The 19,416-nt window shown below is 37.2% G+C and overlaps 1 protein-coding gene across 25 annotated transcripts in view; it reads right to left on the bottom strand.

Annotated features, from left to right (window-relative positions):
- ELAVL2 (ELAV like RNA binding protein 2) overlaps positions 1-19,416 on the bottom strand; it is a 135,118-nt gene that overhangs the window by 6,267 nt on the left and 109,435 nt on the right. For all 25 annotated transcript variants that reach the window (XM_025359412.1, XM_025359413.1, XM_025359418.1 and 22 more), the window contains 2 exons: positions 8,370-8,523; positions 4,772-4,997 (listed from right to left, as the gene is read on the bottom strand). In XM_025359412.1, coding sequence (XP_025215197.1) covers positions 4,772-4,997; positions 8,370-8,523 — 380 coding nt within the window. The remainder of the gene's footprint in view (positions 1-4,771; positions 4,998-8,369; positions 8,524-19,416) is intronic.

Here is a 19,416-nt window from a genome sequence, read left to right as displayed (position 1 = left end):
GTAACGCAGGCAGTTGTAAGAGAAAATGGTGCAGCAACTAAGACACAAGGACTACTACAAGCCCCTAGAAATATGTCTTTGCTGGGTCTGTCCACTGCTCAAGGACATCTTTTATTTATGGTCATTTATAAATGGAAGTCAATTTTTAAATGGAGAACAAGCTAGCTGCCTCCAGAGTTATCTCACAGAGGGGTGTGGATGATAATGTACTACAACATGGAAGGTTAATATTAAAGTATCCATTACATATATATTTAAAATATAATATAATATAAAATAAATATGTATCTAAAATAAAATATTTTTACTTATATTTAATAGATGCACTGAACCCAGTAACCCTCTCAGTCCTGTGTATCACCTGCCTCCCTGGTGGAAGACTGAGCAATCATCGAAGGGGAGAGGTGGCCAGTGGCACTCTCCCCTGCTCTTTAGCCTGAACAAAATCCATTTTACAAGTAACACAGTAAGCAGATACGGAGGATTAGTCTGGATGACCTGCTTTAATTAAAATAACCTTCATTTAAAGAAAAAGTAACTTAAAAAAAGATTACTACAAATAAAAATCAGAGTAAAGAATGGTACCAGTAAGGGAAATACAAGTAAATAAGAAAAGGGAGAGACGATTATTTCTCCTACTCTTAGTACAAGCTACATTATGAGGTTAGACACAAGATAATCCAACATGAATCACATGAAGTCAGATGAGAAATCTGAAATGATTTTATGGATCTTGCTTTAAAAGATATTTACTAAGATATTAGGTACATGGAAAATGAAGCCAAGCAGTATAGTAATGAGCAAGATATTTAATACATTTGTCCGTCTTTATCCTTTTTTATGTTTGATTAGAGTTTACAATTTAATGAATAGCACAAGTCCATGTACATATGTAGTTTATGAAAAAGGCACATAGGAGAGATATGTGTACAAACATTTTTCTATCAACAGGAACACAGCTCCAATTATAACTTGTCACAATTTTGAACAGAACCATGTATCAGGTAGATCATTCCTATTTTAAAGCTATGTGTTTATAAGTAGAAAATAAAGTACCTGCCTAGTTTCTAAAAAATTTAGCTGAGGGACTATGGGAAGGCCTACATGTAAGTAAGGGGAAATGTGAACCCAATTAAAGTCAGAAATAAAAATATGAAGTTATTGATGGGTAAGAAAATATACTCGGAATCCCACAAATAACGATTATCAAACTCTCTCCAAAGCACCAACCAGGAACTTCTTGGAAATTACCCACAACAAGACCATCTTCTTAGTGCCTTACTGCCTTATTCAATTAGATGGTATCATCTGTCCTCTAAGAAACGGGAAAATTATTCAAGGGGATTGATACCAGTTTCTTCCAAAAGGAAACTGTGATAATGCAACCAGCATATGCCTTAAAGGCAACTCAAGTGCTGATTTAAAAGGCTTTTTAAAAATTGCATAAAGGCTCATAGAAGCAGGCACACAGGCCATTAGACTAGGTCATATTCAATAAAATTAAAGCGCTCCACAAGAAAAGAACATGAAAAAAATTGGCCTAAAGTGTAATTCTGATATCATGTCCCAAGAATATACTTAAGGGGCTTGAATTACACCATCCATCCAAATAAATAAGGCTTGTCCCATTTTGAAAGCTGCAGTCAATTAAACAAGCATATTAGACCAGCAGTGCTCATATTACAATAATTCTCTAATCATTCATATGGGTTGACTAAGCCATAAACCTCACAAACCCACCTTTAAACTTAACCCTTATTACATGGATTTTTAAGTTTTTTGACCTTAAAAGATATGGCTCATACTTTATGATTATTAAAAGTATTCTTGACTATAATACATATAACTTATATTCCTCAATCTCTCTCAACTCCCAAGGTACTATTACAACATAAAAAATACAGTGAGAAATTTTCTACATGTCTGCTGAAAGGTGACAAACTCAAGGCAAGAGCAATAAAACACAAATATCAGGGACAAAATATCTGTGCAATGGTTTAGACTCGAACTATAGAAAACAGCAAAATATCAACAAAAGCAGCAAACCCTTAATTCAAGTGTCTTTATGAGGTGAAAGAAGAAGCGGGAGTGGGGCGGAAACCAAGATGATGACAGCCAAGTTCAATACACCGTATTAAAGAGAAGCACCAAACATCAGGTTAAACCTGAATTCTAATTTCTTCCAACACACCAAATCTAGATCAAACACTATCTCTGAGCACACTAACTCATTCATATTGTATTATCTGGACAGGGATCGTGGGAGGAATGAGAAATGGGGTGAACGGGACAACAGTTAAAAATCTGAAGAGAGAGTAAGAATTTCTCCCATTTTCTGAAACCAAGTTTCCCTTACAACTGACAATCTCTTATTCTTGTCTTCCAAAATGTCTTTCTATAGGAGTCAAGGAAAGAGAATTTTCAAGTTAATGATAACATATGGTACTAAAAGACAAAAACACAGAATGGGCCAGAAAAAGATAATTAAATTTGACCATCAGAACATCCTGTAAAGCTTTACCCAACCAAAAATAAAAAGCACAGAGCCTACAGGGACGGAGGCTAGGTAAACCTAAGGGCTGACACCCATCAACAACCTAGCACCTGAGTCACCTACAAGCCTTGCCATTTCAATAATCAGGCACTCCCCAAATCCTGTCTTCTCAGTCCTCCTGCTCAATCTTCCTAAGAACTCAATCTTGATTTCAAGAACATTGTTTCTTAATAACTATTAAACAAAACTATTGCTTCAATCAGGAAAAAAATAACTAATATAGCTTTCTACTAACAGCAAGCATTTTGTAACTTCACAATGTTAAAAATCAACCAGCACATTTTGAAGAACTTTCCTCTATCTAAACTCGAGATCATTTTCAAGGCCCCAAAGAGCTCTGAAATTAACTGGACAAGCTGCCTAGGAAATAACCTGTAAAATTCCTTCAGGCTTGTTTGTTCTACATTTGCATTTTTAAAAGTATATTTACACATATATTATTCACTTAAGATGTCACAGAGGAAACCTATGTGCAGAGCTGAAAAAGGGCTTTCTGTGTGAGACTTCTTTCTCCACAAAGGCAAGCATCAAGCAGCCCCACGCATCTCTCACTCTAGACTGATCACCAACAACCATGGGAAGTCAAAGGTGGCAAAGGTTTTTTTTTTTTTTTTTTTTTTTTTTTTTAATTTTAAACCAATGCCTTTTCCTCACAGCAGAGCATGAAGTACAAGGCTCGATCCACTGGCAACCTAATAACCCAGAGTTCAGATGTAGCCTTTTGACAGTACCACCTCTTCTCCCACAGCAAAGGCCAACTTAAGTTGAAATTTAATGTGGCATTTATAACAAATTTCCTTCTCATATCTCAAGCAACATAATTTAGTATTTTTTAAAAGGAGCTACTTTGACTGATTTTATCTCCACTCTTTTCAGCACTGTAAATATTCCAATGAAAAAAAAAAATGCATAGATTTAATCTAGAAAACATAACTCCTTGATCTTACTAGGTTGTATTTGTGATTTTATTTTTGGTAATTAACTATTCCATCCCAGGAATTAAATAAAATTGATATGCACTTGGAAATAATCTTTAAAAATCAGTGTGGGGTTAGATAGCATTCTGGGTGTAGTATACCATATGGCCAAAAAGGATATTTAAAAATGTCCTGGAAAATAAAAACTGCATGACTTGCTTATGAAACCAAAAACTCTCTGCTCTGCTTAACTTCTTAAAGTCATTGTTCTTCTAACATGCAGATTAGAGATTTTTTCAATGACTCCTGGTTTGTTATTCCGGGATCAGAATAAAACTTAAAAAGTTAGACTATTTATGCCTGTCAATGAGATAGAGTGTCTTCTTTGGGCTAAAGCCATGGTCATTCTATGGACTATAGAGAGGTCAGTAAATTACAACTGACAGGCCAAATGGTGACTGCCTGTCACCTGTTGGTGTATGGGCTATAAGCTAAGAATGGCTTTTACATTTTTAAAAGGTTAAGAAAAAAACAAAAACAAAAACAAAAACAAAAAAACAAGACAGATGCAACAGTGGCCATAACCCATAAAGTTAAATATTTACTATCTGGTACTTTACAGGGAAAGTTTGCCAACCTGTTTATGAACAATTTTAAAAAGGAAGACAGGAACTCATTTGTAGAAACTTAATGTAGTCACATAGGTTATATATCCTTAACTGTGCACATATTATAAAGTGAAGTAACAGAAACAGCTTGACCTAAAAATTGACACATGAGAATAAAATCTTTTAAGAAAAAAAAAAAAAAAAAAGAGGAAATCTGAAGCCCTGAAAACAATTAAGATGACCCCCTGGAAATCTACAGATTGGAATTTCTCAACCACAGCATTATTGATGCTTTGGGCCAGGTAACTTCTTGTTGTTGGGGCTATGTTGTACATTGTAGGAGCTTAGCAGCATCCCTGACCTCTACCATTAGATGCTAGTAGCACCCCACACAAGTTATGCCAACATGAATACCTCCAGACATTGCCAAATGTTCCCTGGGAGGCAAAATCACCCTTGGTTAAGAATCACTGCTGTAGGTTATTTCCTTTGGTCCCTACCTTCCAATATTAGCAAAAGACACTATTCCTCAAGTAGATTCTCTCTGTGCCCATGAAGAAGAAAAATTAATAATAAAAGCAGCAACACTGACAAAAGCAAACCAGAGATCCTGTCAATAAAAGTACTGGACAGTAAACCTGAGTATTCTCTTTCAGTTTAGTAGGTGGGCACAAGAACCAAACCAGACTTACCTAAAACGCTGTGCCTGCTGAGCTAGCGGTCCTGGATACCTTCTGTTTGGAGACTGGTACAGCTGGGAAAGGATGGCCTGATTGGTTTTTTGGCTTGGATTATTAGCAAACTTTACAGTGATTGGCTCCGTGGCACCGGGAGGTTTCTGGCCATTTAGGCCTTTGATAGCTTCTTCTGCCTCAATTCGCTTGTCAAATCGAATAAACCCTACACCCCTTGATATGCCTAAGGTAGATTTGAGTAAAGATTTGGAAAAGAGGGGACAGAAGGAGAAGGGAAGGAGAGAAGAAAGGACACATTAATTTTTCCTTCTTGAGAACATGTTTTCACCTGCATATAACATTTGCCACAAAATCACACAAGGAGGAAACTTTCCCCTTAAGTTACTAGCCATTCAGTTTGGAATCATAATTTCGCATTTTCAGAAAAATTCATGTCACTTATATAATCTGAGTACCCATTATCACATGCATTCCAATAAGCTAAGACAAGAAAGCACAAGCATGTCCATGTTTTCTCTCTCTCCCACCTCCCTCCTGTACACTCTTTTAATGTCAACAGTATACTGGAGTTCCATTTTTCAAATTGTGCTATTGGACAAGCAGCTCAGAAATGAGGGACACGGTAGCTCCTGTCCTTGAAACAAGGAGAACAGAAAGAAGAATTTGCTAAAAATGCTACAAAGCTATGCTAAAAATACATGCACTGTGGTAGAAAGACACTTCAGTTGAAATTTTAAATAATATATTCAGCTTAATAATATTGCACAGGATATAGGTCCTTTAGGGAAAAAAACGCCTGAGAGGCTCTTCCAGTTCTCTGAAGCTCTCTTGTGCTTCTAACTAGCTGTATTTTATTACAGAAATAATATTATATGGAGAAAAAGACCTAGATTTTAAAAATAAATAAATTTCTACAAGCAAAGCATCAAAGCTTTCTGACCTCAGCAGCATCACTCCTGACTACAGAAGATCACTCCCTGCCCCACATTCTCCCCAGTGTGAAAGACACAAATGGGAAAGAAGGATAGCCAAGAACCTTTCCAGATTATGAAAAATTGTAGAGGGAAACCCAGCTCATTCCATTTAATTAGCGTGAACAGGCCAGTGGGGTGGCCACAGCTGGTCATCATGAGATAAGCAGTGGCAGGGAAATTTTTTTTGGCAAGTAAATGAGTACTAGCAGGACCGGATTAGACTAGTAGCAAGGAAGTACAGATGATTCAGAGTATGTCAGTGAAGAAAAAATAACAGGATTACTAAGAAAGGTATGCAGAGAAAAAGCACTGGACCATCATGCTTGGAGGAACTTAAAAAAAAATGAAGGTCTACTTGCTTTAAAATTAATACTGTATAAGATCAATGACTTAGAATTTTCTAATGTAGATAAAGCTTTTTTTCCACATATGCATATCTAAGATAACCCCTATCACTTTACCTTTTCTATTTAAAGTGCATGCATTGCACATTATTACCACCTGATGGCTGAATAAGAAAATTGCAGGGCTTCATTTTTCATTTCAGGTAAATTGAGTAAGTTCACTTTGAAAGCCTTAGTTATGAAGAATAAACAGTGAAATGATAGCAAATATATCTTTTCACTTATCTACTAGTGCCCATTAAGAATTAATAACCCCTAGAACTTAGCTGTTCCATTAGAAAAGCATTAGATTAGCAAAAAAACAGCCTCTACACAACTTGAGTCACCTACACCAGTGGTCCTCCTACTTGAGCACACATAAGAACAACCTGTGGATCACCCTCAGAGATTTATTCAGTAGGTTCTGAATGAAGCTCAAGAATGCATTTTTAGCAGGGTTCCAGAAGACTGCTGATACGGCAGGTGTGGGACATACTTGAGAACCGCTAACTGAAACAAGCTAGGTCCACCTGTGATGGACTAGCAGGTAAAAGGAGACGCACTTTGTGTCACAGGTGAAACCTACTCTCAATTCACAAGATCTCAGAACAAATGAAATAGAAAGCATGAATGAAATAAAATACATTTTTGTTGCTTTCAACAAATTCATCTGTATTTCTAGGCCTGGATTTCTATTTAACACCATTATTAGTCTATGTGATAATAACACAGGGTGGCAACGTATGAGTATTACGAATTAACTAACACATTTAAGGAGGCTGTATTTTACATATTCTCACTTGACTAAATATTCTCATGACAGCAAAATCTTTAGGCTATTCTCCCAGCATGCATATAGTGCTAGCTCTCTCTACTCAGAACTCTAAACGTGGTGCTTCCTATGAAGCCAATTAACAGCACAGAGGCAGGTAATATGGGCTCCTCTGATTACACTGAAATCAACTAAATGGATCTTGATTAATGAAAAATCTGGCTCGATTTTCTTCTGAAGTCATTTCTTTAAAAAATTAGACATTGTAATATACAACATGCCTCCAAGGTATTATCATTATGTGGGTCGAGAGAGAGAAACAAACAAACAAATAGGAGAAAAGCTACCTTAAAAAAACAAAAACAACCTCACAAATCTCTTCATGTGTCTGCTTCAGTCTATGATACTACAGCTAATACTTCCCCCTCACGATGTTTCTCTATTTTTTTTTTAACTGTTTCCTAAAGAACAAGTATTGCTTTTATTTTATTTATTTATTTATTTTTTGAGATGGAGTGTCACTCTTGTTGCCCAGGCTGGAGTGCAACGGCACGATCTCGGCTCACCGTGACCTCCGCCTCCTGGGTTCAAGTGATTTTCCTGCCTCAGCCTCCCGAGTAGTTGGGATTACAGGCAAGGCCACCACACCCAGCTAATTTTGTATTTTTAGTAGAGATGGGGTTTCTCCGTGTTGGTTAAGCTGGTCTTGAACTCCCAACCTCAGGTGATCGGTCCGCCTCGGCCTCCCCAAGTGCTGGGATTACAGGCATGAGCCACCGCGCCTGGCCAAGTATTGCTTTTATAATAGAAAACTATATCTGTATTTTATTTTTAAAATCCATAATCAAATCTACATTGCTAGCTTTAACTGAAAGATCTGGCAGAACAGCTCCCTTACATTCAAAAGTTTTAATGAACATTTTAGTCTTCCCATTTCAGTTGGGTTAACAGTGGTATCAGAAATAAATTTTTAACATTCAAAATTTCATACTCTTACATATGCCCATACAGCACAGCATGAACCTGGAAAACAGCCTGAACAGCAATTACCAGTGTGGATGTAGTGTAAGCCTCCCTTGGAGAACTAGCTGCATACTAGTGCATTAAACTTCGCTTTTTGACAAAAGTAAGATTGTTTATTAGTACTTTATAAGCAGGATGAGGGCTTTTATCACACAGTGGCTTGGAAATGAAGATTATAGCATCTATAAATTTATTACAAGCCATGAAACAGGCTTCAAACCTGCACCTTCGGGGTGGGAATGACTCAAGCACGCTCACTATACGCCACAATCTATTTTTATCCATGCATATTTATGAACGATTACAGCAGAAAATTGCATTTTCTGGCCCACATATACCTTTGATATGTTCTAGAGGCAAGACTGCCACATGGAAAGACAGAATATTTCACAATCTGCTAGTCAGAGACAGGGAAAGACTGTCCAGAGTGGCTATCTACTTACCAGTGACCTGGTCGACAAGAATACGAGAAGTAATAATGCGTCCATATTGTGAAAAAAGCTGTTCCAACTCCTTCTGGGTCATTGTTTTTGGAAGTCCGCTGACATACAAATTTGCATCTCTGATAGAAGCTGAACTTGGGCGAGCATAGGAAACCTGGAAAAAGAAAATAAAACTAAATGTATATGCACGCTCACTCACCTCCCTTTAGAAACTCAAAAACTGCCTCAGTAACTTTCCCATAAAGAGCATAGAACACTGAAGTTCATGCAAGTCAGGTACGTGCTAAATGCTTTATTCTTTTCTGGGAAAATTCTAGACACATAGGTAGTAGTATTCCCATTCCCTCTCCCCTGGGTGGAGAGAGGAGAGTATCTGTAATATGCTGGACTAGCCTACTGTGAGGGACAGAAATTTCACAATATACCCCATCCTGAGATTATTACTAAAAATGGTCAATGGGTCTGGGATCAATTTGCTGAGGTATAGTGATATGATAATGACCGCCTGCTCATTTTAACACTTGTACCCACCTTTAATCCAGTTTTAATTCACTAAAATTTAAAGTTCTTTAAACAGACCAGTGGTGCATATAGCATAGTACTATTCACGATAATAGGTTGTCTTCTGTGGGGCCAAACCCCTAGAGCAGTGGTCCCCAATCTTTTTGGTACCAGGGACTGGTTTTGTGGAAGACAATTTTTCCATGGACCGTGGTGGGGGATGCATTAGATTCTCATAAAAAGCGCACAATCTAGATCCCTCGCATGTGCAGTTCAAAACAGGGTTTGTGCCCCGATGAGAATCCAGTGCTGCAGCTAATCGGACAGGAGTTGGAGCTAGGGCAGTAATGATGGCTCACCTGCTGCTCACCTCTGGCTGTGTGGACCGGTTCCTAACAGGCCACGGACCAGTACCAGTCCACGGCCAGGGGCTGGGAACATCTGCCCTAGAATAGGGATTTAAGCCCAATCACTCTAAGCTTAAAGATTCCAGATTCATGGAGACATTTTTTGTTTTCTAGCTTCTCCTATCTGTGTGGGTGGTAGTGCTACATTTATAAAAAAAATTCACCCTTATCATTGTCCATATCATTGTCCACAAATTCCCAGAAATTTGAATGTGTGAACAAGCCTTCGTTATCCTTTGTCTGTTGTCTTCTCATCCACAGGTCTTTTTAACCTTAATTTTCAAAAGGTCTTAAGTCCCTATAACTAACTTTACCTGCCATTGAGAGTACTTTCAAAAGTTTCATGTCTTTTGAGATATGGTATACAAAATCCCACAAGGATGAAAGACAAAATAGGTCTGCATGTATTTGTTTATAATCATCATTCCTCATGTAAACTCCATGAGGGAAGAAACCTTATCGTTCTTGCTCATCACTATATCCTCAATGACTAGTGAATGCCTGACATGTGACAGATGCTAACATATTTGGTGAGTAAAGCCCATCCAATAATACCCCATTGATCATGCAGATCCACAACGGCTTACTGAACCAGAACACTTAAGGGTCAGTTCAAGTCATCCAGATCTCCTGCCCCAATTGTAATTGATGGCTCTCTAGCTATCACCTATCTTTGCCAACATTGAGTCTCATGAGCTATTCCTGATCACATTCCCTTTGGTTTAGCTATAATATTCTGGACTAGCTTACCTCAAGGGACAGATATTTCACAGCATACCCCATCCTCCAGATTATTCCTAAAAATGGTCAATGGGTCTGGGGTTGATTTGCTGAGGTACAGTGATAACTACTGCCTGCTCATTTTATTATTGGCACCCACCTCTAATCCAGTTAAAAACAAACTTTCCCAAATTACACTAATATTGAAATAACTTTAGGTATGAAACACCAAACATTTTCCCCATAATCTGAATTGTGCCCACAGCTCTGCTGCCACATTTTCTTGGCTTTCCAGAAAAAAAAAAAAAAAAGCCAATTTTTATACTACTTTATAAAGACGTTGTTAACTATCACACCCCTGCCCCAATGGTGTTAACATTTAATATTCCTCTTTATTCAAACAGTTCGCTCATCAACAAGTGAAAATATACCTGTTGTTCCACGGGCTGTATTTGGAAGTTATATTAGCACTGTCCTGTCCTACAGAAACAAGGAATTTGGAATAGTGGTGGAGAGAACATACATAACTATTCATATAGTACTTTTTCTCTCTATGCCTAAATACTTAAGAACAGTGAAGATTGGGGAACTCAAATGTACGTGAAAAACAAGTGGCCAATTTCAAGTGATATAACTTAGATGGAATCAAATCTTGGGACTGCCATAAATTGATGAAATAAGGCCAATGAATTATATATGCATTCAGTAATATGAATCAATGAAAATCTCATTTCTTTTCTGTTGTAAGATTCTCAATTATTCAGAAAAGCTGAAACCCCACCAGTTGGGACCTGCATCCCTATCTAGGATTCTATGGCTTTATTTCGACAGGAGGGAGCACTCAACAAGTCAGCTGTTACTCTGTTCCAGATCATGTGACTAAAGTACTCCCATTATGAAGAGCCATGTACCATGGGCTCCAGGGTAGGCATCTACACATTCTCTAAGGAGGCTAACTTCCAACGACTGATGAAGCAAGCAGCAGCAGGAGACAGGCTCTGCATGAGATCAAGTATCGCAGGAGGCAGTGGAAATGTGGTTAAAGGTAATGGTTGATCAGTGTGCCTGGGCTCAAAACTAGGTTTAATTCATCACCAGTTCTGTGAACTTAGAACTAAGTTCTTCAAGCCTATTACCACAATTCTACCTTCTTTATATGGCTATTAGGAATAAATAATTTCTAATCCACATGAAAAGCTTCAGAATCTAAAAACCTATGTGACTACATTATAAATATTATTTACCTCTACATGCATCTGAAAATTTAGGTAAACACCCAGCCCATTAAAGTAGAGAGAAACCTGGGTCCATTACAGTGTTCCAGAACAATTTACTCATGCAGTGACATTCACCGCTTTGTACAATTCAGATGAGTGTAGGTGGTGTGTCTTAAAAGTCATCCTAAAATATATTTAGGAAAATGGGTTTATATTTAGTGCTTATATAAAGGCTTTGAAAACATACCTAGGTCAGTTACGTGATTTTTTTTCCCAATGTCCACTCTTCAGTTTATATTGCATCTTTAGTTCCCAGTCACATTAAAAAGTCTACAAGACAAACCTTCCCAAAACAGTCTCTTTCAGTAATATTGTCAAAGAACCATTTTCCACTACCACAGGCAGGACAGGAGTGATTAGATTATATATAAACTTATGTTGGTAACAATGCTTAATGCTAAACTTACGTTTAGGGGATTATGAGACTTCACCATTTACAAGGCATTTTCACAAACTACGTATTTTGTCTGTGCCTCACAACAACTCCATGAGGTAGGCAGCATACATATTAGCATTTTGTAGCTGGGGAAACCAGCATAGACAAGGTAAATAACATGTCTAAGGTTATACACAACTAGTGTTGAATTCTGGCGTCAAACTCTGATCTTTCTCGTTCTGTGTCCTGGTCTCCTCATCCAGTTTTCCTTCCATAATACTATGGTAAATGAGCCTTTCAGTTCACTTTTTCTAAGAGTTAGGAAAAATTAAATAAATCTTGGTTGTTTCTTAAAGGCATACACAGAAAAACTGGCCACAGACAGAAAACAGGATGTTGCTAAAATTAGTTATTTTATTCCACTTCGTATTATTATTATTATTATTATTTTGAGATGGAGTCTCACTCCGTTGCTCAAGCTGGAGTGCAGTGGCATGATCTCGGCTCACTTTAACCCCTGCCTCCTGGGTTCAAGTGATTCTCCTGCCTCAGCCTTCCAAGTAGCTGGGATTACAGGCATGCACCACCACACTGGGTTTTGTATTTTTAACAGAGACAGGGTCTCACCATGTTGGCCAGCCTGGTCTCGAAAGCCTGACCTCAGATGACCCACCCGCCTTGGCCTCCCACAGTGCTGGGATTACAGGCATGAGCCACCACGCCCGGCTCCATTAATATTTTTAAGAGTAACTTTTTCTAAGAAAAGAGAAGTGGCCACTAATTAAGATTAACAGACAAACTACATATCATCATTAGAATTTTTAAATTAATTTTTGTTACTTTCTAATCTCAGGAGTAAGCAATGCCATTTCCACTCACTTTCAGGAAATAAAGATGTAAGAAAGGGTAATTGCCTTCTCCTTCCTCCCAGACTAAGGCTCAAGGTTCCACCCCATCCCTTTATTTACTTTCTTATAATTAAAACAGCTTCCTTTCCCTTCCATTATCAAGGATATTACTGTCATCAACATCCTCCTTTCCTGGAAACACTTCTGCTTCCATCTCAAAAGATTATAAATAAAAAATGTATCTAGACCAAAGTGGGAAGAAGGCTGATAGTGGAATAAGGACTCACACTCTGAAGACTCAAATCAGTTACCAAACTAAATTTTGTATCTGACAATTATCAGCAACCTTCTCCATTCTGATTTTTTTTTTTCCTATGGATTTAGGTCTTGTACAGGCGCCCTCATACGCACCTAGAGAACCATGCAGGGGCTATCTTCAGAAAGCGTTCAAGTATCTTTTTGGTTCTACAAGACTAAATTCCCTTGAAGACCCAAAAGAGGGTTCGCTTTAAATGACAAGTTCTATATTAGAAATGCTTAAATACAATGGACTTCTAGCATATGTCCTACTGAGGTGAAAATAGCCTCTTTCTCCACTGCAAGCTGTTCTCCATTCTACATTTGCTGGATTAATATATGGGTTTGGATTTTAAATTTTCACTGCCACTTAAACAGGTGAATATTTAATGCATGAGGAGCAAGGTTATGAAATGTCAAAACTACTAAGTGAAGGATCTAATTTAAGAGGCAGCCAGAGAGTCTGCAATTTAAATATTTAAAGATGATACAGGGAGTACAACACTGAACACCAATCTACTCCAAAGATAGCAATTTAAAACTCAGGTTTATTCTGGAATTTCTCACAACCCTACAAGTGATACAATAAACAAAGACAAGCAATACTGACATTATATGAGAGAAGGTGAGAGACAGGGAAGCAGTAAGTACTTACTACTACAGGTAAGTAAGTAAATGGCCCATGGCTTCTCAAATTGTTCTTCACAAACAAGACTAGACAGGACAAAATAAAGATAGAAATCTATCTAATTATGTCAAAATGGAACAGCTTGAAATATAGTGTATTCCTTGAAATTTTTTAAAAGCTCAGTTCTTCATCAGCAGCTAAAACTAATTATACATTAAACATGCAAAGATGAGTAACACATGTACTAAGAGTGGGCTATCAAAACAAAAGTTAATCAAAATATACAAAGAAACAAAACCATCTTATGAATTAGTACTTTATTAATTAAATATACACAGCGATGTTTAAAATCCCAGTGCATCACTTTCACAAGTCCCTCTACATGCTTTTGTCCAAACACACAACTGGTCTCGTTTCTCAGATTCATCAATGGAAAGATCAGTAACAGTGGACATTAATACCAACAGATTACAGTGATAAGGTCCATAAATGAACAAAGAAGTTCCCTCTTTTTTAAACTAAGAACACTTGAGAAGTCACCCACTGACAAGATCACCACCGAACAACTTTTATCACTTGTAAATTACTGACCCAGGACTACAAACACTAAACCTGAAAATTAGACATTTGCCACTTCAGACTTTTTTCAAAAAGCTCCATTCAATCTCTCCAGCTGAAAGGTCACAGTTATGCCTATTTAAACGGAGAGTTAATTGCTGTTCATGATGGAGTCTTCATGGGACTATCTGAAAAATGATACTACAACTGAATAAAAGTTAGCTCTAGCTCTAAGTAAGCAGTAGCAAAGGTCTTGTGACAGCATCATGGATATCTAGACAGTTGGCTACATCAGACCCTCCGAATGAGCTCAGAAGCATAGTACACAGAAGAAGGGGATCTCTAACCATAACTCAGGCCAGAGACCTCAAAATTCACCCAGAAGAAAGATGTGTACTTTGATCCGCTTCTAAATACAAAATCCTACCAGGAACAAGTCTCAAACACACATCAAGGCATACATGTATCACAGTCCAGTATTGTTTTCAATAAAGAAGGGTATATTTCATAATGGATTGAAAATGACTAAGCCTAAGATAACAATAAGAAATTAAGTATTTGCTCCAGCAAAGTTGTTAGAGCTAAAAGAAACAATCACATCAAACAGGAAATTTTATAAAAGGTATTAAAGGTTAGGGCAGTTATCTTTAATGGATATTCCAAAATACAGGATTTAGGAAACTATCAGTGGAAAATACATACAGAACCTTAAATTTTATTTTGACTGGATTTGTTGAATGTTTTAAGACTAAACAACTGCTTTAATTCAAGTGAGAAGTTCAGAGATACCGTGGAATATATTTGATAATGTCATCCTCAACTTAAATTCCCTAAAGGGCTCCCTAAGACTTTCAGATAAATTTTAGAATTCTGACTCCTTTATGATCAGAGCACTGGCTAGCTACCTTTTCTATACAAGCATACAAAACCTTCAGTAGTTTTCTAAGCTTCCTGCTCTCACTTTTCTGTGTGAAAAATAAGCTGCTCTCCTTCCAATCAGCTAAATTTCAGTCATTTCAGACACCTCATGGGTATCAACTTGTCCCTAAAGTCAACACTAATCAGTCCTCTCCACTACAGTCTGAGTTAAGTGCCTCTTACCCATACCCACACTGCATTATATGCCTTGTTCTCTTAAATACTGACTCAACCAAAATGTACTTATCTCTTAACCCGGTCTTGTGACTGACTTAACCCCTCGAAATAAGAAAACTTGTCCTCACCCTACTTTGTACATCCTGGTACCTACCACACACTTATTGTAATGAAGATGATTTATAATCACATACTAAATTGAGTTTATTTTTGAAATATTGTTTAAAAGTTAACAGAAGCCACAATCTTTGTAATATACCAAACATTACAGGCAATGGTACTTTGTGTAGAGACTAAAATGAAAATTCTATTAAACATTTCAAAAATGAAGTTTCACTTCTCAAATTTTCAAGTCCCCAGAGGTGACACAATCTTCAACAAAATAATATGGTGCTGATAGAAGAGTGTGTGGGGGGGGGAGTCTTAATTTTAGAGCAAAAAGAAAATACAGTGATCATTTGGTCCAATTTCTTTATATTTGGGAAAAAGGAAGACTGAGGCACAGAAAGGTAAAGTAACTTTTCCAAAGATACAAAGAAAAAGAGTTGGGTGTAGGACTCAGGGGACCTTAGCTCTTCGTCACAGGATTTTCCGTTACACCATTAGCTGCAACATAGTCTTCAAAATCATAAAATTTTCCTGTGAAATGACAGTGACTAGGATGATAATCAGACATTTCCAAGGAGATTATCCGAAGAGCTATTCCAAGAAAGAACCTTAGCTTTGCTACAAAGAATATTTTCTTGTATACACATAAGTAAATATAAAACACATCAAAATAACTGTCTTAGGACAGTTGTTCTATTTCTTCTACTAGTAATGCCTGAGAATTATTTAGATGTTGGAGAAAAAATCTAATTATTTTGGGAGCTGGAAGAGAAAAATCAAACTAAGAATCCTGAGACCAGCATTTTCCACAATTAAAATGTACCAACCTACAACAGCCAGAATCTTTTTGATAGTCAGTGTCTCTGCCCTTTTATAAAATTACAAGCCATTTAACAGGAAAACAGAATGGCAACTGGTTGTTTACACTAGGAAGACTTCTCATTTTCACATAATTTTCAAGTTTTAATGCAACCTCATTAAATAAAAGGCAGTTGATCTTAGCTTCAACTTAAAGATGAAGCTAGGAATAAATAAGTAATGTCATAAAAATAAGTGATCCTATGACATTGTTAAAGGCAATAATAAAACTACTGAATAGCCACAGAAAAATAAAAAGTGTTCTGGCTTTAAGATCTGTATCAAGCAACTAATCATAAACTACAGACTTGACAAATCAGACCTCCATTTTCACACATCTTCAACAGCCTCTAACAAACTACACTGAGTGGGGTTTATTAAATGCTACCCAAACATATACATCCATGTGTATCAAAGAGGGTCCAAATAGGCTGCCCTGACAGGCATCTCGTTTTTATTAAAGTACAACTGGTAGATAACGTCTGCCCTTTTATTATTGTTGTTTCTCCTTGGTACTAGTATGAAGTTGGTTCAACAAGGACATCTCATGCTGGTAAAGGCAAATGAGACACATGGTAAAAATATTCTTGAAATGCAACTTAGGCCGCAAATACCTTACCGTTTCTTAAATTTTTTACCTGCAGAGATACTTAACAGAAAATAAAACAACTGAGCAATCAATAGTAGGGGATACAGCATCTGAGGTGGAGGCAGTGAAATCAAATTCACTACGGTAGTGGCAATAGACTAGCCATTCCAAGTCTAAGCAGGAACTTGTCAATCAAAATATTCCATTGCTAATCCCATACATTTCACTTAAGCCTTTTCAGACTTTAGAAGGTGATTACAATAAAAAAGTATAAAAAATAGATGGGAGTTTTAGCTGTAACCACCAGAGTCTATTCCTACTCTCTCTGCATTAGAAAATTTTCAGTAGTGGTTAAGAATGCTAACTCCCTTACTTTTAACTTCAGAAATGAGACTGCATTTATTTGGCCACATAATATTTATAAATATTAAGTAATGTGAATAGGCTGCAACTGAGGCAATCATGAGTTAGCTTAGCACCAGGATAAAAAATATATTATAAAAAGCAGAAGAGAATACACTATAACTGGTAAAGTTCTGGCCACTACACAGCATATTATGAACTAGTGGTTAGGATGGAATGTTTGGATCAGAACCCTCCAATGTTAAGGAGTAAAAATGGTATGGAGTCACACAGAGCTAGGTCTAGGTCTTGGCTCTGTCACTTACTAGTTAATCATTTCCTTAGGTCTTCTATCTCTTTATTTGTAATTTGATGTTAATCACAGTACTTACCTCATGGAAACCTTACAAATATTAAATGGAACAATAAAACTATTAGCACAGAGCTGGGGAACCATAATAATGTTTTAATCATAATATCATTTTATATACATACATAGGAAACAATTCAGATAATGATAGCTCCTAACATTTATTAAGTGTTTACCATGTGCCAGACACTGTTCTGGATATGTAACATATGTTAATTCAATTGCTTCTCCAACAAGTCTATGCATTGGGTATTATCATCATCCCCAACTTATGGGACAAAAACTCAAGGAATACTAGTATCTTTGAGGTCAGGAAAGATGACACAGAGGAGGAGACTTGGCACAATAACAATGTATGCACTCTAACACCGAAACAGTGCAAAAATCACATATATAAATGAGGCTTCTTCCAAATCCATGGTGATAATTATTAAAGTTAATTCTTGAATATTCCAAGTATTTTGTAAGATGACAGCAGATGAGTGTGCTGGGAAGCCTGCAGCCTGGATGGAGGGAACATAAGGAAGGAGCTGTCTTACTGACATACAGAGAACAAATATTCAACATCTTTAAATGGGCCAACAGTAAGGCCCCAAAATTTTATTTCTCCCATCAGGCTGTTACATATTAAACCTCCCATTACCTCAATTCTCTTTTGTACAGATCTGTTGAACCTAAGCTAGTAAATGAGAAATACTCTTTTGGATAGACACAGTAGAAATATAAATGAACCTCATGGAATAACTTCTATCTTCAGATGAAAGTTATGTGTATGTTTCTGCATGGGGAATGTGTTAAAAGCTACCATGCAAATGGTCACCTGATGATTCAATATGATTTCCCAGTTTAAAAAAAATACTGAAGAGGCTACACTATCAAGTACCACTATAAAACTTTCACTTTCATTAAATATACTATTAATACATTCGAGAGACTAAAAGAAAAATCTCAGTACTCAGTAGCCAGTACTCAGATGGGTTTGAGCCTTCTTAAATATGGCCAGAGCACAAGACTGCCTCAAAGCTTCCTCCCAAGTTAATAGTATTCCTATTCAAAGCTTTTATATTACTAGGTTTTATACTTCTAGAGGGTTGAAACTAGTTTTATATGATGCCTATCTCACATAGTCGCACCCATCAAGTAGGGACTCTAATACCTATTGAATGTATATATTCCACGGCCTTGTAAAGGAGGTTTTTCTTTTTCAAGGTGGAGTGTTGCTCTGTCTCCCAGGTTGGAGTGCAGTGGCGCGATCTTGGCTCACTGCAAGCCCCACCTCCCGGGTTCACGCCATTCTCCTGCCTCAGCCTCCTGAGTAGCTGGGACCACAGGTGCCCGCCATCACACCCGGCTAATTTTTTTGTATTTCTAATACAGATGGGGTTTCACAGTGTTAGCCAGAATAGTCTTGATATCTCCTGACCTCATGGATCTGCCCGTCTCCGCCTCCCAAAGTGCTGGGATTACAGGCATGAGCCACCGTGCCCGGCCAGGTTTTTCTGAAGTACCTCTCAAGCAAGATGATTAGAAGTTGTGGCATTTGCCCAAGTAACTTGGCTTTTGCTGCTTCACTGAAAACAATGCAGGCTAAATTGGCTTACAGATAATCAGATGTACTCATCTAATTGTTAGAAACCCATTCTCCAGCAATGGCTTACGGATTCTTTCAAGATTCTGAAACTTGACCAAATGACATCTCCAACAGATGCGATACTATCAAGATAACCATGGCAACTTTATCTCCGAAAATATACTTAAGATATAATTTGTATAGTATCTGAATATCTAGTATGCCTAAGGCACTGTCAACAGATTAAAATGCTGAGTTAGAATGTTAAACTAAAGAAGGACTAGACACTGGCTGGCATAAATAAACTGCAGGTGTCTTAAAAACCAACCAGTACTGGTTGGTAATGTGAAAAAAGAAAAAAGGTTCTCATCAAGCCAATTTCAGTGAATTTAAACATTCTAAGACTTTCATTCACTTCTTCATCCATAATCTGACAAAGAGAGAAGTACATGAAAAGGAGAAATAGATAAGAAAAGAGACGGGCAGGCGGACATTATGCAGAA

This window comes from Theropithecus gelada, chromosome 15 (genome assembly GCF_003255815.1).
Source record: "Theropithecus gelada isolate Dixy chromosome 15, Tgel_1.0, whole genome shotgun sequence".
In the NCBI taxonomy this organism is placed as follows: Eukaryota; Metazoa; Chordata; class Mammalia; order Primates; family Cercopithecidae; genus Theropithecus; species Theropithecus gelada.
The sequence above is the reverse complement of the archived record's forward strand: the minus strand, read 5'-3'. Positions and strand labels throughout refer to the sequence as shown.